General features: G+C 32.9%; 1 protein-coding gene across 1 annotated transcript; it reads right to left on the bottom strand.

The window, feature by feature from the left end:
- Positions 1-362: 362 nt before the first annotated feature.
- LOC142234950 (uncharacterized) lies at positions 363-21,685 on the bottom strand. The gene is made up of 3 exons (XM_075306159.1): positions 21,674-21,685; positions 5,851-5,987; positions 363-627 (listed from the first exon to the last, which is right to left on the bottom strand). Exons 1-3 carry the CDS (start codon positions 21,683-21,685, stop codon positions 450-452), a joined length of 327 nt encoding a protein of 108 aa, XP_075162274.1. The 3' UTR covers positions 363-449.
- Positions 21,686-26,259: the final 4,574 nt, after the last annotated feature.

Below are 26,259 nucleotides of genomic sequence, written 5' to 3'. Positions count from 1 at the left end.
AATGATGTCACATTGGGAAGAGAGCCAATAATGGATGTGTCATGTGAACTGGTCACATTGACCATAATGTTTTCATTCGTTGCAATGCTATTTCTTTTCGTGGTGTTCAATGCTCCCGTATTGGCGCTTGGTATAGACGTTCTCGTCTGCTCTACTGGGCTTTGAGGTGGGATATAATTGCAGAAAATGTGGTACTCTAAACAACTGATTCACGGTATGGAAGATTTCCCACACAATCCAAACAGCTGCATAAAATGAGAACGAAGACGAGGAAGAGAAAGAGAAAGAGAAAGAACTCAGGCGGTATAGATCAATCGGAAACGGATGTTTTAATTTTTGTTAAAAACACGAAAACCAAAATGTTTATAGTTATATAAAATTTATGATTCTTTATTGATATACAAAAAATATGATTTGTTTTGATGTAATATTTTTGAAATGATTTTTATTTAATTCTCATCGGTTGGCCGTTTTCGAACGCCGCACAACAAGTGACAGAATGCCGGATAGTCAATCATTGGTGGATCATCCAAACACTTTGGCTTTACCAAGGGAGCGTGTCTTAAAGCTTCGGTTGCTTCCGATATTGACAGTTTATCTCCATAACTTGTCAAATCATCAAACATTCTGTAAAGACAGAAAAAAGAGAAATAGGTTTTACAAGGTTAGGTTATGACACATCTATTAAGGCTAATCTGTATGACATTTAAAATGGATTGGAAAAGAAGGAATTGTACATTTGCGATAGAAGATATATAAGAATTACATGTTTCCATTTAATACTGAATACATCGAACATTTAGTACTGAACAAGATCAAATGGTGGTCACATTGACATTCTACACGCAATAAAATAATTCGTTCTTCCCAAATGAACTTTTAGACAAACAACGATAATTTATTATTTACTTTTCACGGTAAAGATTTTTTTTTTAAAGAAAAAAGGTAAATTTTGATTCTTTTACAGTATGTGAAACCAATTTCATAAAGAATAACAAACAATTGCTTTTGATTTTCAAAAATTTCTTCTACACTGTTTGTATTACAGAAAAAAGTGTTTCACGAAATTTTCCCGATTAAAGTCTTAATTACACCCTCCACCATAGGATGGGGGGTATATTAACTTTGTCATTCCGTAACACATCGAAATATATATTCTGGGTCGTAATGAAATTCTGAGCCGATCTGAGTATGTCCGTCCCTCCGTCCGTCCGTCTGTTGAAATCACGCTAACTTCCGAACGAAACAAGCTACCGACTTGAAACTTTGCACAAGTAGTTGCTATTTATGTAGGTCGGACGGTATTGCAAATGGGCCATATCGGTCCACTTTTACGTATAGCCCCCATATAAACGGACCCCCAAATTTGGCTTGCGAATCCTCTAAGAGAAGCAAATTTCATCCGATCCGGCTGAAATTCGGTACATGGTGTTAGTATATGGTCTCTAACAACCATGCGAAAAATTGGTCCACATCGGTCCACTTTTACGTATAGCCTCCATATAAACGGACCCCCACATTTGGTTTGCGAATCCTCTAAGAGAAGCAAATTTCATCCGATCCGGCTGAAATTCGGTACATGGTGTTAGTAAAGGGTGATTTGTTAAGAGCTTGATAACTTTAAAAAAAAAAAAAACGCATAAAATTTGCAAAATCTCATCGGTTCTTTATTTAAAACGTTAGATTGGTCCATGACATTTACTTTTTGAAGATAATTTCATTTAAATGTTGACCGCGGCTGCGTCTTAGGTGGTCCATTCGGAAAGTCCAATTTTGGGCAACTTTTTCGAGCATTTCGGCCGGAATAGCCCGAATTTCTTCGGAAATGTTGTCTTCCAAAGCTGGAATAGTTGCTGGCTTATTTCTGTAGACTTTAGACTTGACGTAGCCCCACAAAAAATAGTCTAAAGGCGTCAAATCGCATGATCTTGGTGGCCAACTTACCGGTCCATTTCTTGAGATGAATTGTTCTCCGAAGTTTTCCCTCAAAATGGCCATAGAATCGCGAGCTGTGTGGCATGTAGCGCCATCTTGTTGAAACCACATGTCAACCAAGTTCAGTTCTTCCATTTTTGGCAACAAAAAGTTTGTTAGCATCGAACGATAGCGATCGCCATTCACCGTAACGTTGCGTCCAACAGCATCTTTGAAAAAATACGGTCCAATGATTCCACCAGCGTACAAACCACACCAAACAGTGCATTTTTCGGGATGCATGGGCAGTTCTTGAACGGCTTCTGGTTGCTCTTCACTCCAAATGCGGCAATTTTGCTTATTTACGTAGCCATTCAACCAGAAATGAGCCTCATCGCTGAACAAAATTTGTCGATAAAAAAGCGGATTTTCTGCCAACTTTTCTAGGGCCCATTCACTGAAAATTCGACGTTGTGGCTCGTTCGTAAGTCTATTCATGATGAAATGTCAAAGCATACTGAGCATCTTTCTCTTTGACACCATGTCTGAAATCCCACGTGATCTGTCAAATACTAATGCATGAAAATCCTAACCTCAAAAGAATCACCCTTTATATGGTCTCTAACAACCATGCGAAAAATTGGCCCACATCGGTCCACTTTTACGTATAGCCTCCATATAAGCGGACCCCCACATTTGGTTTGCGAATCCTCTAAGAGAAGCACATTTCATCCGATCCGGCTGAAATTTTGTACATGGTGTTAGTATATGTTCTCTTACAACCATGCAAAAATTGGTTCACATCGGTCCATAATTATATATAGCCCCCATATAAACCGATCCCACGATTTGGCTTGCGGAGCCTCTAAGAGAAGCAAATTTCATCCGATCCGGCTGAAATTTTGTACATGGTGTTAGTATATGTTCTCTAACAACCATGCAAAAATTGGTCCCCATCGGTCCATAATTATATATAGCCCCCATATAAACCTATCACCAGATTTGACCTCTGGAGCCTCTTGGAAGACCAAAATTCATCTGATTCAGTTGAAATTTGGTACGTGGTGTTAATTTAAGGCCTCAAACACACATGCAAAAATTAGTCGAAATCGGTCAATAATTATATATAGGCCCCATATAAACCAATCCCCAGATTTGACCTGCGGAGCCCCTTGGAAGAGCAAAATTCATCCGATTCGATTGAAATTTGGTACGTGATGTTAGTATATGGTATCCACCAACCATGCAGGAATTGATTCATATCAGTCCATAATTATATATAGCCCCCATATAAACCGATCGCCAGATTTGACCTCCGGTGCCTTTTGGAGAAGCAAAATTCATCCGATTTGGTTAAAATTTGGTAACTATGCCAAAAGTGGTCCATATCAGTCCATAATCATATATAGCCCCCATATAAACCGATCCCGAGATTTGGTTTTGGAGCCTCTTGGAGGAGGAAATTTCATACGGGTCAGTTGAAATTTGGTATATTGTGTTAGTATATGGCCACTAACAACCATACCTAACTAGGTCCATATCGGTCTATAGTTATATATAGCCATCAGATAAATCGATCCCCAATCACACAAAAATTGGTCCATATCAAGTTCATAATTGTATATAGCCCCCATATAAGCAACCCCCATATTTCAATTCTGGCTCTCTACGTATTGTCTAATACATACCACGTATGGACTAACTCACAATTTAGAAAACGATGTTAAGAAGTTTTAAGATACCATAACCCAAGTAATTCGATTGACAGTCTTTCGTAGAAGTTTCTACGCAATCCATGGTGGAGGGTACATAAGATTCGGCCTGGCCGAACTTACGGCCGTATATACTTGTTGAGTTTTAAACAAGTATATACGGCCGTAAGTTCGGCCAGGCCGAATCTTATGTACCCTCCAACATGGATTGCATAGAAACTTGTACTAAAGACTGTCATCGACAATCGAATTACTTGGGTTGCGGTAACACTTGCCGATGGCAAGGTATCTTGATACTTCTTAACACCGTCTTCTCAATTGTCAGTTAGTCCATACGGGGTATATATTAAATACAAAAAGGCCGATTAAATACATATATAATTCAGTTTGACAAAATTTTCAATAGAAATAAAATTTTGAAAAAATTTTCAATAGAAATAAACTTTTCACAAAATTTTCTATAGAAATAAAATTTTGACAACATTTTTTTTATATAAATAAAATCTTGACAAAAGTTTGTATAGTAATAAAATTATGACAAAATGTTCTATATCGGAAGTCAAATCTGGGGATCGGTTTATATGCGGCTACATATATTTATGGACCGATATGGACCAATTCCTACATGGTTGTTAGAGACCATATACTAACACCACGTACCAAATTTCAAACGGAATCGGATGAATTTTGCTCATCCATGAGGCTCCGGAGGTCAAATCTGGGGATCGGTTTATATGGGGGTTATATATAATTATGAACCGATGTGGACCAATTTTTGCACAGTTGTTAAGGACCATATACTAACACCATGTACGAAATATCAGCCGCATCGGATAAAATTTGCTTCTCTTAGAGGATCCGCAAGCCAAATCTGAGCATCGGTTTATATGGGGGCTATACGTAAAAGTGAACCGATATGGCCCATTTGCAATACCATCCGACCTACATTAATAACAACTACTTGTGCCAAGTTTCAAGTCGATAGCTTGTTTCGTTCGGAAGTTAGCATGATTTAAATAGGCGGACAGACGGACGAACTTGCTTAGATAGACTCAGAATTTCACCACGACCCATAATGTATATACTTTATGGGGTCTTAGAGCAATATTTCGATGTGTTACAAACGGAATGACAAAGTTAATATAACCCCCATCATATGGTGGAGGGAATAAAAATATTCCAATTAAAAATTTAATTGATTCAATAAAATTTTTAATTGAAACAAAAATTAATCACAAAAATTAATAATATCAATTAATATTTTAATTGAATCGATTAATTTTTTATTTGACTTTCAATTTTAATTGATACTATTATTTCTGTAATTGAATACATTTCAATTAAAAATTAATTGAATCAATTAATTTCGTGATTGAAAATAAAAAATATTGTTTTGTGTGTAAATAAGCCTCGTCGAAGTGGGAAAGAGTTTTTCAAACAAACTTCCTTACACCGAAAAGAAAACACCAAACGATATTTATTTGTCTAAAATTTCGTTTGGAAGGAAATTATTATTTTTTGCATCTAGTGTGTTACATGACACGGGAATTTATAATATTGTGGCTCATTGTAACGAAAGGACATTTTCAAACCGAAGTTCGTTTAGGATCAGAGATGGTCTGTATCAAACTATTTTAGGTTTGCGACTGTCGCAAAGTTGTAAACGTCGTAAACGTCACATACGCGTCGTAAATGTAGAAAAAGTAACAAAAGTCGCAAACTGAAAATACTTTAGTCGCGTCAGCTAGGCGGCGAATTCGATGATATCCAAGACGATGGTATGTGCGAAGAAGTTTCAATTCTTAGGAATGTTCACAATTTTCGGTTTTAGTCCCCACATTTTCCCTATTGCCTTTTGCACGAGTACAGGGTAACCGTGGATTTTCTCGTCCTTTCTTAGCTTTGAGTTCAGTCTCCTGTCCAATAAAACCCCAAGGTATTTTGCACACTCACCAACGGGAATTTCGATACCACCTAAGAAAATAGGCTTGAACATGGGAAAACTTTCACAAATTTCTGCAGAAACTCACAGCGAATGCTGTCAAACTAAATTAAAAAATGTTCATGATTTCTTCTATTCAAAATTTGGTTTTCTACAGTAGGTTTACGACTTTTGCGACATACGTATTATACCGTCGCAAATGTATGTCGCAAAAGTCACAGTTTGTGACAGGCCAACCCTGTTTAGGATAAATGAATTATTGGTTTCCGTGTATATACTTACTTTCTCTCTTCTATTTTGCCTGTACCGTATAAATCCCATTTACTCCATGCCTCCAATAGAACATCTTCTGGATCTAATTCCACTGTTCGATAACTCATTAATTCAACGAAAGCATTTAAATCCAAAGGATCTTTTGCCTGAAATCAATATAAAGAATAAATTTGGCATCAAATATTCACTGATAGTTCCTGAAGAAATCCGATATAATATGAGATTCTTTTATGAGGAGGCAATACATCGACATATTGATTAGAATATGATATGACCTTGATATACAGAACGTAGGTCAGATCAAACGTACTTTCCTATTGATCTAATGTGAAAGTTTATGCAACCTAAATTGAGTTTTTCGGACAAAATCAATAAATTTTTTAATTGAATCAATTAAAATATTAATTGAAAGTGCCGAAAGAAATCCATTAATTTTTTTAAGCAAATATATTTTTTTATGTCCAATTAATTCTGTGATTGACACTAACATTTTCGTGATTAAAGACATTTTAATTAAAAAATTAATTTAATCAATTAATTTCGTTTTTGAATCAAAAAAAAAAAAAAAAAAACAATTTTCTTTGAGTTTCAGTATATATCATTTGTCCGGAATATAAATAACAGCATTTGCGAGAAGCAGCTCCAAAGGCAACATAGGAAAAGTTTTTTTGAATCGTATCGTTACTGGTGATAAAAAGTGAATCCACTACGACAATCACAAGTGAAATAAAAAACTCATAAGAACGAAGATGCTGAACAGTCGGCCTTTCCTCGTCGATCGGAACTTCTGGTAATAACATAAGAAGGAGCAATGTCTGGACTATAACACGATCCGAAAATTGGGTCAATTCGCGGATTGAGTTAAAAGAAACGTTGATTTTGTCGCGGTATCCTTATGTTGCTAGAAAAATGGAAAAGACGGTAACGATGGACTATACTTCGATTGATCAGTCTGCTAAAATATTTTCGAAATAAATTCTCGAGAATTTGAAAAAATTTAGCATTTTTAATTTACTCTCCAAAATCAATTGATATTTTCATTGGACAAATGTTGGCGATTTTGCTCCTCTTTCAAAAAATTATCTCAAAGGAAGTGAACTCTATACAGGATGGCTGGTATGTAATACAACAAAGTAAATCTTTATTTTTTATATTATTATTACTCACAAGCACAAAATTTCGGAAATAAAATAAAATTTTCGAATCAGTTTAGATTTGTTCGAATTGACTACCTTTTGCAAGAGTTATGACCTTCAAACAATCGACAAAGCCATCACACGTTGCACGAAAGTGGCTCTGCTGTATTTTTTCCATTCCCGGCGAATGGAAATCTTGAGATAATCGACACTTTGATGTTTTTTTTTTTTTGACTTGTTAAATAAAATTGCATAATTTGAAGGAAAAATTTGGAGTTAAAAATTAAAAATTGCAAAAATGTCTTTAGTACCATACGAAATTCATGTTGGGCGAATTATTGGTAAAATTTTCAACTTCTGAACTATTTTGACTATCTGCCTTTCACTTTTCGGATCATTTCTGGAGTTGTTACCGTTTCGTCCTCTTTTTGGACGCTATACAGTATCACGGTTACGAGAATCAAATGTTGGAGGGCTCTGACGAGCCTCTTGTGGGTTTCTAGCAAACTATAACTTTCATCCACGGTTGTCACTCGTGCCAAATATATTCTACCAAAATTTTTCCACAAAACCTACCAAATAAAAAAAGTCCTATTTTTTATAGAAAACTTTGTGATTAGTATGAAAAAATGATTTTTTCCTACATAAATGTTTTATTTTATTTTTGTGAATTTTATTTCTTTAGAAATTTTTGTTAAAATTTTATTTCTTTCGAAAATTTTGTTAGAATTTTATTTCTATACAAACTTTTGTCAAAATTTTATTTCTTTAGAAAATTTTGTTTGTAATTTTATCTTTTTAGAAAACTATGTCAAAATTTTATATCTTTAGAAAATTTTATTTCTTTAGAAAATTTTGTCAAAACTTTATTTCTATACAAAATTTTGTCAAAAGTTCAATTTTTAGTGAATTTTGTTTGTAATTTTAGCTTTTTAGAAAATTTTGTCAACATTTTATCTCTTTAGAAAATTTTGTAAAAATTTTATTTCCTTAGAAAATTTTGTGAAGATTTTATTTCTTTAGAAAATTTTATTAAAACTTTATTTCTTTAGAAAATTTTGTAAAAATTTTATTTGTTTAGAAAATTTTATCAAAACTTTATTTCTTTATAAAAATGTAGTCAAAATTTTATTTCTTTAGAAAATTTTGTTAAAATTTTATTTCTATACTAAATTTTGTCAAAATTTTATTTCTTTAGAGAATTTTGTTTGTAATTTTATTTGTTTAGAAAATTTTGTCAAAATTTTATTTCTATACAAAATTTTATCAAAATTTTATTTCTTTAGAGAATTTTGTCAAAATTTTATTGCCTTAGAAAATTTTGTGAAAATTTTATTTCTTTAGAAAATTTTATCAAAACTTTATTTCTTTAAAAAATTATAACAAAATTTAATTTCTTTAGAAAATTTTATCAAAACTGATAGTTTTGCTGCAAGTAGAGGATGCTGATGAGGAATGTGGTAATTCCGAAACGTGCGTCCATCCAACCATCTTGCAGTCTATAGGGCTTTGCCCAAATAAATTTGACAAACATTCTTTTCCTCTGTTGGTTAAGCTACTCTTGTAGTTTAGTCAATGTATGGTTTTAAGCTGAAATAAAAAACAACAACAATGCTTAAAGAACAAAACCAACAATAACAAAACAAAACAAATGGAAAACTTTATTTCTTTAGAAAATTTTGTCAAAATTTAACTTCTTTAGAAAATTTTGTTAAAATTTTATTTCTATACAAAATTTTGTCAAAATTTTATTTCTTTAGAGAATTTTGTTTGTAATTTTATCTTTTTAGAAAATATTGTTAAAATTTTATTTTTTTAGAAAATTATGTTAACATTTTATTTCTTTAGAAATTTTTGTTAAAATTTTATTTCTTTAGAAAATTTTTGTCAAAATTTTATTTCTATACAAAATTTTATCAAAATTTTATTTCTTTAGAGAATTTGGTCAAAATTTTATTTCCTTAGACAATTTTGTGAAAATTTTATTTCTTTAGAAAATTTTACCAAAATTTTATGTCTTTAGAAATTTTTGTTAAAATTTCATTTTTTTAAAAAATTTTGTCAAAATTTTATTTCTTTAGAAAATTTGGTCAAAATTTTATTTCTTTAGAAAATTTTGTCAACATTTTATTTCCTTAGAAATTTTTGCTAAAATTTTATTTCTTTAGAAATTTTTGGTAAAATTTTATTTCTTTAGAAAATTTTGTGAAAATGTTATTTGTTTAGAAAATTTTATCAAAATTTTATTTCTTTACAAAATTTTGCCAAAACTTTATTTCTTTAGAAAATGTTGTCAAAATTTTATTTCTATACAAAATTTTATTTCTTTAGAGAATTTTGTTTGTAATTTTATCTTTTTAGAAAATTTTGTCAACATTTTATTTCTTTAGAAAATTTTATCAAAAGAGAAAACTAAAACCTTGGAAGAAAGTGGCAGATCACTTTCTTTTAACAAAATAAAAGGGAGAAGTCATAGCTAATGACTTCTTAGGCGCGTAGATTTCAGAGAGTAGAAATCTACTACAAATCCTATCGAGCAAAGTAGGAAATGATTACCTATAGCGGGGAGAAAAATAAAGCGAGACCAAGTTCAGTTTTATAAGTACAATTTATTTTACCATCCTTTGAGCGATGTTGATACTTCGGCTGACGTTGACAAAAGAGGAAGTTACATTTTGTATTTTAATTAAGAAACTTCGCATTGTTCGCAAAATTGACAGATAAAAATACTACCAAATTTATATTACATTTTTAGTACTTAAGAGCTTAAACTAAATACAGCGTATCACATATATTATTGTTAAACAAGGTTTAACAGACTTATTTGAAAGATTTTGCATTTTTGGTTTAGGGGTTCGTTTTCTTGAAATTAAGAAAACACTTTTTACTTTGAAGCATCTGTTATAATTTGGATTTTTGAACTGAAATTTATATGTACATGAAAAACTTTGCTATCAGGTCTGTATCCCATTTCTTTTAGACAAGATTTAACGACAATTTGTTTTGCTAGGTTTGTATGGATGGTATGGTATATGAAATAGGGTATTCCCAACGACGGGATAATATCTCCGACACTGCATTCTCTACACAGAAAAATATATTTACGTGATATTAAAGATTACTCAACCTAAATTTTAGGATGCGAAATTTACAAAATATTAAGAACAAATTTCTTCAAAATAATGAAATTTTAATTAAAATAAAGTTTATAATGTTTGCTTCAATTTTTTTTCATTAAATTTAGAACACATTTTTTTTTAATTTGCGTCCCTCCGTTAAAGTCGCATGTCTTTGAACTAAGGCTAATTTTTCTTAAAGTAAAGAAACACATTTTTGATTTAAAGACATTGTCCTTAAATTAACTGAAATATTGAAACTTTAGATTTAAGATAAAAACGCTTCAAATATAGGCTAAGACTTATTTTTAGGATTCAGCGTCTTTGGATTAAAGTTTTTTATACTCTCCACCATAGTATACTAATAGGGCATACTAACTTTGTCATTCCGTTTGTAACACATCGAAATATTGCTCTAAGATGTATATATTCTGGGCCGTGGTGAAATTCTGAGTCGATCTAAGCATGTCCGTCCGTCCGTCTGTTGAAATCACGCTAACTTCCGAACGAAACAAGCTATCGACTTGAAACTTGGCACAAGTAATTTTTATTGATGTAGGTCGGATGGTATTGCAAATGGGCCATATCGGTCCACTTTTACATATTGCCATATAAACGGACCCCCAGATTTGGCCCCTATATAAACCGATCCCCAGATTTGGCTTGCGTACCCTCTAGAGAAGCAAATTTCATCCGATCCGGCTGAAATTTGGTACATGGTGTTAGTATATGGTCTCTAATAGCCATGCAAAAAGTGGTCCACATCGGTCCATAATTATATATAGCCCCCATATAAACCGATCCCCAGATTTGGCTTGCGGATCCTCTAAGAGAAGCAAATTTCATCCGATCCGGCTGAAATTTCGTAAAGGGTGTTAGCATATGGTCTCTAATAACCATGCAAAAATTTATCCATATCGGTTCATAATTATATATTGCCCTCACATAAACCGTTCCCCAGATTTGACCTCCGGAGCCTCTTGGAGGAGCACAATTCATCCGATCCAGTTGAAATTTGGTACGTGGTGTTATTAGATGGTCTCTAACAGCCATGCAAAGATTGGTTCACATCGGTTCATAATTATATATAGGCCCCATATAAACCGTTCCCCAGATTTGACCTCCGGAGCCTCTTGGAGGAGCAAAATTCATCCGATCCGGTTGAAATTTGGTACGTGGTGTTATTAGATGGTTTCTAACAACCATGCCAAGATTGGTTCACATCGGTCCATAATTATATATAGCCCCCATATAAACCGATCCCCAGATTTGACCTCTGGTGCCTTTTGGAGAAGCAAAATTCATCCGAACTGGTTGAAATTTGGTACGAGGTGGTAGTATATGATATTTAACAACCATGCCAAAAGTGGTCCATGCCAGTCCATAATCATATATAACCCCCATATAAACCGATCCCGAGATTTGGTTTTGGAGCCTCTTGGAGGAGCAAATTTCAGTTGTCGAGTCAGTTGAAATTTGGTACATTGTGCTAGTATATGGCCGTTAACAACTATGCCTAACTAGGTCCATATCGGCCTATAGTTATATATAGCCCTCAGATAAATCGATCCCCAGTCACACAAAAATTGGTCCATATCAAGTTCATAATTCTATATAGTCCCGATATAAGCGACCCCCATATTTCAATTCCATGTCGATTCGTAATTATTAATAGACTTACCTATACATAACTTTTTTGTCTAATATACGAGGGCGGTTCGGAAATTTCTTAGCCTATCAATGAAGGAGAATAGTTAGTTTTTCAAAAATATTTTGATTTTTAATATAATCTCCTGAAGCTTCAATACACTTAGTCCAACGCTTTCCTAGCAATTTTAACCCTTGATTAAAATAGTTTTCCTCAAGGCCTTCAAAATAGTGGTTTACAACTATATTTGCATCTTCATTTGAGGTAAAGCGCTTGCCAGCAAGGATTTTTTAGATTTGGGAACAAATAAAAGTCACTGGGAGCTAAATCAGGAGAATAAGGTGGGTGGTCAAGCAACTCGTACTTTAATTCGTTGATTTTAGCCATTGTTAAAACACTCTTGTGTGCTGGTGCGTTATCTTGATGAAAAATTATTTTTTTGTGTTGTAAGCCAGGGCGTTTTTCTCGAATTTGTACATTTAATTAATCAAAAAGGTTGCAATAGTACTCTAAATTTATTGTTTTACCCTTTTGCAGATAGTCATGAAGTCCCAAAAAACCGTTGCCATAACCTTACCAGCCGATTGAATTGTTTTTGCCTTCTTTAGGGCACTTCCTCCAGCTTCAGTCCATTGTTTGGATTGTTCTTTTGACTCTGGAGTATAGTGGTGGATCCATGTCTCATCAACAGTTATGAAACGACGCTTAAAATCCATTTTATTTCGCTTAAAACGATCCAAACAAGCTTGAGAAATGTTCATTCTTATGCGTTTTTGATCGACTGTTAACAAATGCGGCACCCATCTTGCAGAAAGCTTTTTCAGCTGTAGTTCTTCATTCAAAATTAAATGGACTCGATCATTTGAGATGCCCATGATATTAGCAATTTCACGCACTTTTATTCGTCGATCATTTAATACCATATCATGCACTTTGGCTACAATTTCTGTTGTTGCTGTTTTTGGACGTCCACTATGTGGTTCATCTTCAATGCTTGTACGACCACCTTTAAATTCAGCAACCCAATTTGTATACCCTGCGCCACACTGTGGAACAGGGTATTATAAGTTAGTGCATATGTTTGTAACACCCAGAAGGAGACGAGATAGACACATGGTGTCTTTGGCAATAATGCTCAGGGTGTGTCCCTGAGTCGATATAACCATGTCCGTCTGTCCGTCCGTCCGTCAGTCTGTCTGTGAACACATTTTTGTGATCAAAGTCTAGGTCGCAATTTAAGTCCAATCGCCTTCAAATTTGGCACATGTTCCTAATTTGTGTCAGAATAGAACCCTATTGATTTTGGAAGAAATCGGTTCAGATTTAGATATAGCTCCCATATATATCTTTCGCCCGACATGCACTAATATGGACCCAGCAGCCAGAGTTTTATACCGATTTTCTTGAAATTTTTTTACAAACATAACACTTAGTCGTATAGTCAAGTGTGCAAAATTTGATTGAAATCGGTTCAGATTGAGATATAGCTCCCATATATATCTTTCGCCCGATATGGACTTATATGGCCCCAGACGCCAGATTTTTGGCCGAATTTTGAAATTTTGCACTAGGAGTACAATTAGTAGTATAGTCAAGTATGCAACATTTGATTGAAATCGGTTCAGATTTAGATATAGATCCCATATATATCTTTCGCCCGATATGGACTAATATGGTCCTACAAGCCAGAGTTTTGGCCCAATTTGGTTGAAATTCTGCACTAGGAGTACAATTAATAATATAGTCATGTATGCCAAATTTGATTGAAATCGATTCAGATTTAGATATAGCTCCCATATATAGCTTTCGCCCGATTTACACTCATATGACCACAGAGGCCAATCTTTTACTCCGATTTAATTGAAATTTTGCACAGGGAGTAGAATTAGCATTGTAGCTATGTGTGCCGAATTTGGTTGAAATCGGTTCAGATTTAGATATAGCTCCCATATATAGCTTTCGCCCGATTTACACTCATATGATCACAGAGGCCAATCTTTTACACCGATTTAATTGAAATTTTGCACAGGGAGTAGAATTAGCATTGTAGCTATGTGTGCCGAATTTGGTTGAAATCGGTTCAGATTTAGATATAGCTCCCATATAAAGCTTTCGCCCGATTTACACTCATATGACCACAGTGGCCAATCTTTTACTCCGATTTAATTGAAATTTTGCACAGGGAGTAGAATTAGCATTGTTGCTATGCGTGCCAAATTAGGTTGAAATTGGTTCAGATTTAGATATAGCTCCCATATATATGTTTTTCTGATTTCGACAAAAATGGTCAAAATACCAACATTTTCCTTGTAAAATCGCCACTGCTTAGTCGAAAAGATGTAAAAATGACTCTAATTTTCCTAAACTTCTAATACATATATATCGAGCGATAAATCATAAATAAACTTTTTCGAAGTTTCCTTAAAATTGCTTCAGATTTAAACGTTTCCCATATTTTTTTACTAACATTGTGTTCCACCCTAGTGCATTAGCCGACTTAAATTTTGAGTCTATAGATTTTGTAGAAGTCTATCAAATTCTTCCAGATCGAGTGATATTTAAATGTATGTATTTGGGACAAACCTTTATATATAGCCCCCAACACATTTGACGGATGTGATATGGTATCGAAAATTTAGATCTACAAAGTGGTGCAGGGTATAATATAGTCGGCACCGCCCGACTTTAGACTTTCCTTACTGGTTTTTTTACTAAAATTGTGTTCCACTCTAGTGCATTAGCCAACATAAATTTTGAGTCTATAGATTTTATAAAAGTCTACCAAATTCTGTCCAAATCGAGTGATATTTATGTATTTGGAACAAACCTTTATATATAGCACCCAACACATTTGACGGATGTGATATGGTATCGAAAATTTAGATCTAAAAAGTGGTGCAGGGTATAATATAGTTGCATATGAAGGAGCACTTTCACCTAACACATTCACCATATCATTATGAATTTCTTGTCCCGATAAACCTTTTTTATGTAAATATTTAATGACAAATTTTTCCATTGTAAAAAAATTGCGGATGCGTCTTTTTTGAACCCCTGTTTCTATATGAAGGAGTTACAAATCGAAATTTAACATGTGTTCATAACAGAGATGGAAGTTTCCAAAACACTTAACTTTTTTCTTTTTTTCGCTTTTTGTGCTAGGCTCAGAAGTTTCCGAACTGCCCTCGTATGTAACTGAGATACTAAAAAACACTAAAATTTTTACAAGACAGCCAAGTTCGGAGCGACTAGAAAAGACTGAAAAAGAAAAGTTTGCGAATTCTGAAAAAATCTCCAAAACTTATTATGTTTGTAATTGGTGCAAATCTTAAATCTACTCATGGAATACTGGTGATGCAGGAAAATGAGGCCCCAAAATCCAAATGAGGCCACGAATGTGGGACGATGCTTCATAATCCACCGAAAAAAAATTGGCAGTTGTTCTAAAGGCACATCTTTAAATGCTCTTTCAAAAATGTCCTGCCGAAAATGTTCTTTATTTTGACTACACAGAATAAATTAAAAAGTGTTACTCAGTAGGAATCTTTTGGGAATCGCGTTAGCCCAATTACGACTCTATCCATATAAGAAAGTCCCAAACCCCGACCGAAGGCCGGACACTCAAAAACCAAATCTATGCAATGTTATTCAGAACAAAAAAAATGTGTATATTTGCCTCACTTGTCACATCTCAGAATTCGAAAATAGGCTGAAAGGAAATGGGGGCTTAATTTCATATGAAATATGGGGGTTTAGTTTGATAATGCAAGCGGGCCCCGAAAACAACATGAAGTTACTCCCCAAAAACATAAAAATTTGGTGTCCTATTTCATTTTGGTTTTGGTTCTAATTTTCATGGAGTCCATATTCATAGCGTCAAATTAAATATGTGTCACTCACTACGTAAAAGTGTGAATTTTTATTACGTCAATTGTATATTTTATGTTGTATACACTCAGCCTTATTGAAATGGGAATTATACAACTTATACCACTTTGGAATCGGAGTAGTACACTTTGGACTCTATTCACAGTGGAACGTCCTAACCCCCAGTCGAAGGCCGACCACTTTGGATTCTGTCCATAGGAGAAACCCTTACACCCCAGCCGATGGCCGGACACTTATACTTACTTCGCAATCGTGTTAGCCCACTTTGGACTTTGTCTATAGGACAAAACTTTGAACCTCGATAAAGGGAGCCACCGTGGTGCAATGGTTAGCATGCCCGCCTTGCATACGCAAGGTCGTGGATTCGATTCCTGCTTCGACCGAACACCAAAAAGTTTTTCAGCGGTGGATCTCACCTCAGTAATGCTGGTGACATTTCTGAGGGTTTCAAAGCTTCTCTCAGTGCTTTCACAGTAATGTGGAACGCCGTTCGGACTCGGCTATAAAAAGGAGGTCCATTGTCATTGAGCTTAACATGGAATCGGGCAGCACTCAGTGATAAGAGAGAAGTTCACCAACGTGGTACCACAATGGACTGAATAGTCTAACCGGTTGGCTGATAAGTCCCCGGTCTAAAAAAGAAAAACACATTTTTTTGTCAAAATTCGTTTTTATTATTCAACATAGTTCCCTTCAAGAGCTATACAACGATTATAACGACCTTCCAATTTTTTGATACCATTTTGGTCAAAATAGGCCTCCATTTCGGCAATCACCTCTTCATTGCAGCCAAATTTTTTCTCTGCGAGCATCCTTTTGAGGTCTAAGAACAAGAAAAAGTCGCTGGGGGCCATATCTGGAGAATACGGTGGGTGGGGAAGCAATTCGAAGCCCAATTCATGAATTTTTGCCATCGCTCTCAATGACTTGTGGCACGGTGCGTTGTCTTGGCGGAACAACACTTTTTTCTTTTTCATATGGGGCCGTTTTGCCGCGTTTCGACCTTCAAACGCTCCAATAACGCCATATAATAGTCACTGTTGATGGTTTTTCCCTTCTCAAGATAGTCGATAAAAATTATTCCATGCGCATCCCAAAAAACAATCATCACAAACTAATTGACTTACAGACGTCAAATTTTGACACGAATCATTTGAAGGTTGGTACTATATAACAAATATATACAGTTCGGCCGGGCCGAATCTTAAATACCCACCACCATGAACCAAATATTAGGGTTTCCTTTGAAATTTCAGGAGGGCTTGAGGACTTTAGGATACTTCCCGAAGATAAATTTAAAGATTTCACCTATGAGGACTATATCAGATTCTGGATTTATAAGAACCATTTTTGTTTGAGTTTTAGAGGAATCATTAACAGCTCTTGTAAGTGTGCAAGAAAATTATAAAATAACGTCTTGATTTGAAATCTTAAATCTGTAGAAGTAAAATCTGGAAATTTTACATTGAGTTTCAAGCAATTTTCATGATCAGTGCTCAAGAAGTGAAGTCGGTCTATATGGAGACATTACCAAATGGACCGATAAAAACTTAATCCCATACACGTTTTTGTGAGCCTAAAATACCAGAATATTTACAATTTCAGGCAAATCAGATAAAAACTACGGTATCTAGAAACCCAAGGAGTTAAATCGGGAGATCGTTCTTATGGGGGCTATACTAAAATATGGACCGTTACTCACCGTTTTCGGCACACCTCTTTATGACCCGAAAATACCTCTAGGTTTCCAATTTCAGGCAAATAGGATAAAAACTTCGGATTCTAGAAGCCCAAGAAGTAAAATTGGGAAATCGGTCTATATGGGGGCTATACCAAAATATGGACCGATACTCACCATTTTCAGCACACCTCTTTATGGTCCTAAAATACCTCTAGATTTCCAATTTCAGGTAAATTGAATAAAAACTGTGGTTTCTATAAGCCCAAGAAGTAAAATCGGGAGATCGGTCTATATGGGGGCTATACCAAAATATGGACCGATACTCACAATTTTTGGCACACGTATTTGTGGTCCTATAATACCTCAAGATTTCCAATTTCAGGTAAATTGAATAAAAACTGCGGTTTCTATAAGTCCAAGAAGTAAAATCGGGAGATCGGTCTATATGGGGGCTATACCAAAACATGTACCGATACTCACCATTTTTGGCACACCTCTTTATGGTCATAAAATACCTCTAGATTTCAAATTTCAGGCAAATTGGATAAAAACTACGATTTCTATAAGTCCAAGACCCCAAATCGGGAGGTCGGTTTATATGGGGACTATATCAAAACCTGGTCCGATATAGCCCATCTTCGAACCTGACCGGCCTGCAGACAAAAGACGAGTTTGTGCAAAATTTCAGCACGATTGCTTCATTATTGAAGACTGTAGCTTGATTACAACAGACAGACAGACGGACAGACGGACATCGTTATATCGTCTTAGAATTTCTCCCTGATCAAGAATATATATACTTTATATAGTCGGAAATCGATATTTCGATGTGTTACAAACGGAATGACAAACTTATTATACCCCCGTCACCATTCTATGGTGGTGGGTATAAAAATAATATGCGTATAATACTAGCGACGCCATCTATGTGCCAGACCGGGGACTTATCAGCCAACCTGTAAAGTGAGCCTGATACATCGGGCTGCCACCTAACTAACCTAAGGGCCGTTCACCCTTATAGTTTTAACTTCTCGTTAGTGCACTTTGAAACCATCAATGCACTGAAAAAATATTTACATGATATTAAAGATTACGCTAAATTTTAGAATGCGAAATTTTTAAAATATTAAGCGCAAATTTTTTTAAAATATTCAAATTTTAATTAAAACAAAGTTTATAATTTTTGCTTCAAAAAATTTTTTCATTAAATTTAGGACAAACATTTTGTAAAATTGTGTCCCTTCGTTGTAGTCCCATGTCTTTGAAGTAAGGCCAATTTCCCTTAAAGTAAAGAAACACATTTTTGATTTAAAGAAATTATCCTTAAATTAACTGAAATATTGCAACCTTAGATAATATAAGCTAAAAACATTTTGTACTTTGAAGTACCCGTTATAATTTGGATTTTGAAACTGGCATTTGTTTGTACCTGAGTACCTTTATTAATAAACCGCGAAAAGAGAATGAAAAATTGATAAATGAGATCTGTTTCCTAATTTTAATTTTGTTGGTCCTAGATTTAATGCCAAATAGATCGCTAAAAATTTTCTGTTTTTAAAGAAGCCGCATATTTGGTTCGGAATCAATACCAAAATCCTTAAGGGAAGGTCAAATTTTTTGGATCCAAGTAAACTTTTTTTAAATGTAAGAGAAAGTCTTAAACCTTTCCATCAATATCAAATTTGTTGCAATACAATGATCTTCTAAACAACAAAAAGGTGTTAGTTGTTACCACTGTCAAATGTAAGAAAACGAAAATAAGCCCTACTTGAAAACGTAGCACAATCCCATAAAGCGAACTGGAGTTCATTTTGATTGGAATGGATTTCATAATGCAAACTGCCCTCAAAAATAAAGTGAAGTTACACCAAAAAAACAGAAAAAATGAGCGTTGTTGTTTTCCGTATAATTTGTTGAGGTCGGTCGGGTTTTTGGCGATCTTTGAGGTTTTGGGGTTCAATTTTATGGGGCCCATATTCATAGCGCCATAACATACATTATGGACATTTGAACAAATTTAAAAGGTATTTTATTTAAATCCTCTTAAATTAGCCAAAAGCTACCAGAAGTTAAAACATATTCTAATAAAAAAATTGAAGGAAGTTTTAAAATGGTTAGAAGAGACTCATTCGAGAGAACACTGTATTACCATGGATTTATATACCTTTAAAAAATATATATACCTTGGACAAAATTTTTTGTTTTTGTCAAAAGACAGATTAACGACAATCGTCATGAAGTCGACTAAATTTGTCTAAACAGAAAATACTTTGTATGAAAGGAAAATATTTGTTTTTCTAAAATAAACCAACTCAAGGGGATAAAATAGTCATTTTACTCTAATTGTTTTATAATAGAAATTTTTAGAAAATGCCTTTAAATGTTTCAGCAAAATCATTACTCCACAAAGTATCTACAAATATCTATTAGTGGTGCATTTAATATTAATATAACAATTATCATGACATTTCGAGAGTCGCGTGTTAAGCTATTATAAATCCATTTATCTATTGACCGCAATGTCCACCACATTCCATATAATAAAAATTACTTGATGACTAATATATTTTAAATAATACATATACAATTTTATTTGTCTTTCGGTTGAATATTATATGTAGTTATGGGAATAAATAAAAACAAATTCATTGTTATTCTTTTATTTGCCAATTATACTAATTGAGTTGTCCTTTGGGTCTCCATTCAAATGCTAAAACAAACAATGAGAGTAATAAGTTCGAACGTACCAAACGTTACATCAACTGCAGACTGAAATAACATGAACATAACTTAGACAAATGAAATTTTCCTTGGGTCCTACACTGAAACAAAAATTTTAATTAAATGGAAGTTCATAATCTTTGATTTAAAATTTTTCTTCTTTAAATTTAGGACACGAATCTTTGAAATTTCCGTCTCTTCGTTAAAGAGAGACTAATTTTCTTGAATGCGTTGATGTTCTGTAAAGCTAAATTGAAATGTCTTTCAAAAATTTATTTTAAAGGCGCTTTTGTTTTCTTGATTTGTTGTTTTGCATGATTTGTACTTGAACATGAATTTACCCAAAATACCCAATTTCAGCGACCGAAGCGTGGAAAGACTCAAAAGTCCGCTGGCAAAGTAATGGCCTCTGTTTTTTTGGAATGCGAATGGAAAAATTTTTATCGATTATCTTGAGAAGGGGAAAACCATCAACAGTGACTATTATATGGCATTATTGGAGCGTTTGAAGGTCAAAACCGCGGCCCCATATGAAGAAGAAAAAAGTGTTGTTCCACCAAGACAACGCACCGTGCCACAAGTCATTGAGAACGATGGCAAAAATTCATGAATTGGGCTTCGAATTGCTTCCCCACCCACCGTATTCTCCAAATCTGGCCCCCAGCGACTTTTTCTTGTTCTCAGACCTCAAAAAATTGGAAGGTCGTTACAATCAATGTATCGCTCTTGAAGGGAACTATGTTAAATAATAACAAGTATATCCGGCCATAAGTTCGGCCAGGCCGAATCTTATGTACCCTCCACCACGGATTGCGTAGAAACTTCTACGAAAGACTGTCATCCACAAATTTCAACTCACATGGTTGTTATATATCATTTACTACCAAATTTTAACCAGATCGGATGAATTTTGCTTCTCCAAAAGGCACCGGAGGTCAAATCTGGGGATCGGTTTATATGGGAGCTATATATTATTATGGACTGATAGGAACCAATTCCTGCATGGTTGTTGGATACCCTATACTAACATCACGTACCAAATTTCAACCGAATGGAAAGAATTTTGCTCTTCCAAGGTGCTCCGGAGGTCAAATCTGGGGATCGGTTTATATGGGGCCTATGTATAATTAAGGACCGATATAGACCAATTTTTGCATGGGTGTTTGAGGCCATATATTAAAACAACGTAGCAAATGTCAACTGCATCAGATAAATTTTGGTCTTCCAACAGGCTCCGAAGGTCAAATCTGGTGATCGGTTTATATGGGGGCTATATATGGACTATATAATGGACCTATATGGACCAATTTTTGCATGGTTGTTAGAGATGATATACTAACACCATGTACCAAATTTCAGCCGGATCGGATGAAAATTGTTTCTCTTAGAGGCTCTGTAAGCCAAATCGGGGGATCGGTTTATATGGGGGCTATATATAATTATGGACCCATGTGGACTAATTTTTGCATGGTTGTTGGAGACCATATACTAACACCATATACTAACACCATGTACTTCTACATTTTGAATATCAGGCAAATCGGATAAAAAAATAGGATGTCTAGACAGAAATCGAGAGATCGACCTATATGGGGGATATTTCAAAACTAGGACCGATACACACCATATTCGGCGTACTTACATCTACATCCATCTAGATTTTGATTTTCAGGCAAATCGGATAAAAATTGCGGGGTCTAGAAGCCCAAGAAGACAAATCGTGAGATCGGGTTATACCAAACCATGGATTGATACACAGTATATTCGGCACACTTATTTATGGACCCAAGCTACCTCTAGATTGCGAATTTCAGGCAAATCGTATAACAATTTGGATGTATAGACGCTCAAGATCCCAAATCGACGATCAAAATCTGGACCCATATATCCCATCGTCGTACTTGACCTGCCTGCAGTCAAAAGAAAACAAATTTCGGCACGATAGCTTCGTTATAATCTACCAAAATTTTGAAAAAAAAAATAAAAATCTAGTAAATTTACAAAAATCTTATTTTAAAGTTTTTGATAAAATTTTTGTGGTTTAACCCTTTCACTACCGAAATAAACCTAATGTTAAAAACTTTCATTTTTCTTCTGTTTCTACTTGTACTAACAGCATGTAGAACAAAAATTGTAATTTTGAGAACCTACCTCAATTGCTTCAAGAGCTATATGAGCTTGTTCTGAAAATTTGATTCTTGAATTGTGACCAAATGGCCTTACGAAAATAAGCGCTATTTGGCCTATAATATCTTTCAAAGTGTGAGAAACAATACAAAAAAGAACCCGAAGTAGTATCAGCTATAGTTTTTGTATGAATGTCCATTTAAATACTAGAAACATATAGTAGAAAAATTGTCTCAAATTTTCGTATTTTTCGAAAATTTTTTTAGTGCTCACCAATATGGAAAATATTTATAGCTTATTTAGAGTAAAGCCTCTACTTTAAAATAACATCGGGAAATAAATCGAAACTAAGTGGGAAATAGAATTTGTTGACTTTTTCGAATGTCCTTCTAAGTGGACATCGGTAGTGAAAGGGTTAAAAACTGTTTTTTCTTCGAATGAAATGTTTTTTTTTTTAATTTTATTATATATTATCATATTATTAACTAACAAGGAAAAGTTACAACTTCTACAAAAAGGAAGAACTTACTCACTGTGGACTTTGATAAACTCAAAAAAAGTTTACTTGGACCCAAAGATTTTGACCTTCCTTTAAGGATTTTGGTATTGATACCGAGCCAAAGATGCGGGTTTTTTAAAATAAGGAAATTTTTTTGCAATCTATCTGGCTTTAAATCTAGGTTCTATAAAACTAAAATTAGGATACAGATCTCATTTATGCAATTCCGGTATATTAATAATGCTATTCACGTACAAACAAATGCCAGTTTAAAAATCCAAATTATGACGGATACTTGGAAGTAAAAAATATTTTCCTAATTCCAAAAAAAAAAACAAAAACGTTAAACCGGTATATTGATAATGCTATTCACGTACAAACAAATGCCAGTTTAAAAATCCAAATTATGACGGATACTTGGAAGTAAAAAATATTTTCCTAATTCCAAAAAAAAAATTTAAGATTCAATATTTCATTTAATTTAAGGAGGATTTCTTTAAATCAAAAATGTGTTTCTTTACTTTAAGGAAAATTTGCCTTAGTTTAAAGACATGCAACTTTAACGAAGAGACGCACATTTTCAAAATGTGTGTCCTAAATTTTTATGAAAAAAAAATTGAAGCAAAGGTTATAAACTTTCTTTTAATTAAAATTTCATTATTTTAAAGAAATTTGTCTAGTGTGTAAATTGCACATCCTAAAATTAAGGTTGAGTAATTTTTAATATCACGTAAATATTTGTTTTCTATGTAGTATGATCTAACACGTAAATTAAAAAATTGAATTTATAGAAAAAAAAATCTATAACAAATTTTGTCAAAATTTTATTTCTATAGAAAATTTTGTCACAATGTTATTTCTATAGACAGTTTTATCAAAATTTTATTTTTATAGAAAATTTTGTCAAAATTTTATTTTTATAGAAAATTTTGTTAAAATTTTATTTTTATAGAAAATTTTGTCAAAATTTTATTTTTATAGAAAATTTTGTCAAAATTTTATTTTTATAGAAAATTTTGTCAAAAGTTTATTTTTATAGAAAATTTTGTCAAAAGTTTATTTTTATAGACAATTTTATCAAAATTCTATTTTTATAGAAAATTTTGTCAAAATTTTATTTTTATAGAAAATTTTGTCAAAATTTTATTTTTATAGAAAATTTTGTCAAAATTTTATTTTTATAGAAAATTTTATTTCTATAGCAAATTTTGTCAAAATTTTATTTCTATAGACAATTTTATCAAATTTTTATTTTTATAGAAAATGTTGTCAAAATTTTATTTTTATAGAAAATTTTGTCAAAATTTTATTTTTATAGAAAATTTTGTCAAAATTTTATTTCTATACAAAATTTGGCCAAAAGTTTATTTTTATAGACAATTTTATCAAAATTCTATTTTTATAGAAAATTTTGTCAAAATTTTATTTTTATAGAAAATTTTGTCAAAATTTTATTTTTATAGAAAATTTTGTCAAAATTTTATTTTTATAGAAAATCTTATTTCTATAGCAAATTTTGTCAAAATTTTATTTCTATAGACAATTTTATCAAATTTTTATTTTTATAGAAAATGTTGTCAAAATTTTATTTTTATAGAAAATTTTGTCAAAATTTTATTTTTATAGAAAATTTTGTCAAAACTTTATTTTTATAGAAAATTTTGTCAAAATTTTATTTCTATACAAAATTTGGTCAAAAGTTTATTTTTATAGACAATTTTATCAAAATTCTATTTTTATAGAAAATTTTGTCAAAATTATATTTTTATAGAAAATTTTGTCAAAATTTTATTTCTATACAAAATTTTGTCAAAATTTTAGTTCTATACAAAATTTGGTCAAAATTTTATTTCTATACAAAATTTGGTCAAAATTTTATTTCTATAGACAATTTTGTCACAATTCTGAAATATTATTTAAATTTAATGAAATTGTCTTTAAATTTGTTGTCTTTTTGCATCTTGACTATAAAGCAAAAAATCGTTCAAATATAGGACATGTCTTTCAACACTTTATTTTAAAGACGTTTTTTACTTAAAACATAGCATAATTTCTACTGGAAGTTGAGTCTGAATTTGGAAAATAAAGTTGTTGTTAACTCGGTTTTAAAGGACTTTTATAGCATATGAAGAAAAAAAGCTGAAAAACCCAAAAATTAAAATGTGCTTCCTAGAATCAAGTACACAAACCCCAAATTTAAAAGAGATTTGTGTCTTAAAAGTATCCTTACTTGTATTCTGCGCTTCTTTGGCTCGGAATCAATAACAAAATTTTTAAAGTAAAGACAAAATCTTTGGAACAGGGCATGCTTTTTTTCAGTGTATAGGAAAATTTGTCAAACTTTTATTTCTATATAAAACTATAGACAATTTTGTCAAAATTTTATTTTTATAGACAATTTTGTCAAAATTTTATTTCTATAGAAAATTTTGTCAAAAATTTCGGTTCTATAGAAAATTTTTTAAAAATTTTATTTCTATAGAAAATTTTGCCACAGTTTTATTTCTATAGAAATTTGTCAAACTTTTATATATAACTATAGTAACTCTTAGTTGGAGAGGAATATTTTGCAAAATCTACCAAAACAATAAAAAACTCTACCATTTTTTGTAGAATTCTAACAAATGTGGCAACCGTGGTTGAACCCGCGACCATATATATGCAAGGCAGGCATGCTAACCATTGCACCACGGTGGCGGGTATTCTACAAGAGAGTACTCGTGGAGTAATAATACCCAGAAGGTAATGCTGGGAGTAATGATTCAAGAGCTCTTGGCAAGGAGTTGTTTACCTCAAGTACTTACCAAGTTGATGGTTTGTTCTATGTTATATACTCGTTTCCCTCATTCGCTTTTGCAAAATCTTATCCTGTTCACATCGATTTGAGATTTTCTTGTTTGAGATTTACAACAAATTGAAATCTATGTCAGTTTCAGAGATGGTCCGAGTAGCAGTTTTTTTGATTTCAAAAACTATGTTTAATATCCTACGTCATAGAAACGTCATATTGATATATTTTGAAATTTTTACTCAAATGCAATTTGCAGGCATAAAAGTTTGAATGCAATGCGTTTTCAAATTTCTGAAACTGTGCAAATTGTTTAGCAAAAATCGGATTTAGGTATGCAAAATACCAACCACGCAGATTTAAATTTATTCATTACTCCGAATTTAATAAGGCTACATTAAATCCAAACGCCTATTTTTACAATTTTTTTAATCAGGAAAAATGTATTTTCAAACCAAGTAAAACATAAATGCTTCTAAAAAACGTATGCTGTACAAAAAATATTTATATTCAAAAAAAACCAAGTATTTTATGAAGGTTACGATTTTCTTTTAATGAAACAAATACAAAAATTGTAAAAAAAAAGTACAAAACAAGTATATACGGCCGTCAGTTCGGCCAGTCCGAAGCTTATGTACCCTCCACCATGGATTGCGTAGAAACTTCTACTGAAGACTGTCATTCACAATCTAATTACTTGGGTTGCGGTAACACTTGCCGATGGCAAGGTATCTTAAAACTTCCTAACACCGTCTTCTAAATTACAAGGTAGTCCATACGTAGTATATATTAAACTAAAAAATGCCGATTAAAT

This window comes from Haematobia irritans, chromosome 1 (assembly GCF_050003625.1).
Source record: "Haematobia irritans isolate KBUSLIRL chromosome 1, ASM5000362v1, whole genome shotgun sequence".
Taxonomy (NCBI): Eukaryota; Metazoa; Arthropoda; class Insecta; order Diptera; family Muscidae; genus Haematobia; species Haematobia irritans.
Note: the sequence above shows the minus strand (reverse complement) of the source record. Positions and strands in the feature narration are given on the sequence as shown.

What these genes read in the sequence shown, in the direction of transcription:
- LOC142234950 (XM_075306159.1), bottom strand. An exon ending in GGCAAAATAGAAGAGAGAAA is followed by an intron (nt 628 to 5,850) that starts GTAAGTATATAC and finishes CTGTCTTTACAG; the next exon opens with AATGTTTGATGATTTGACAA.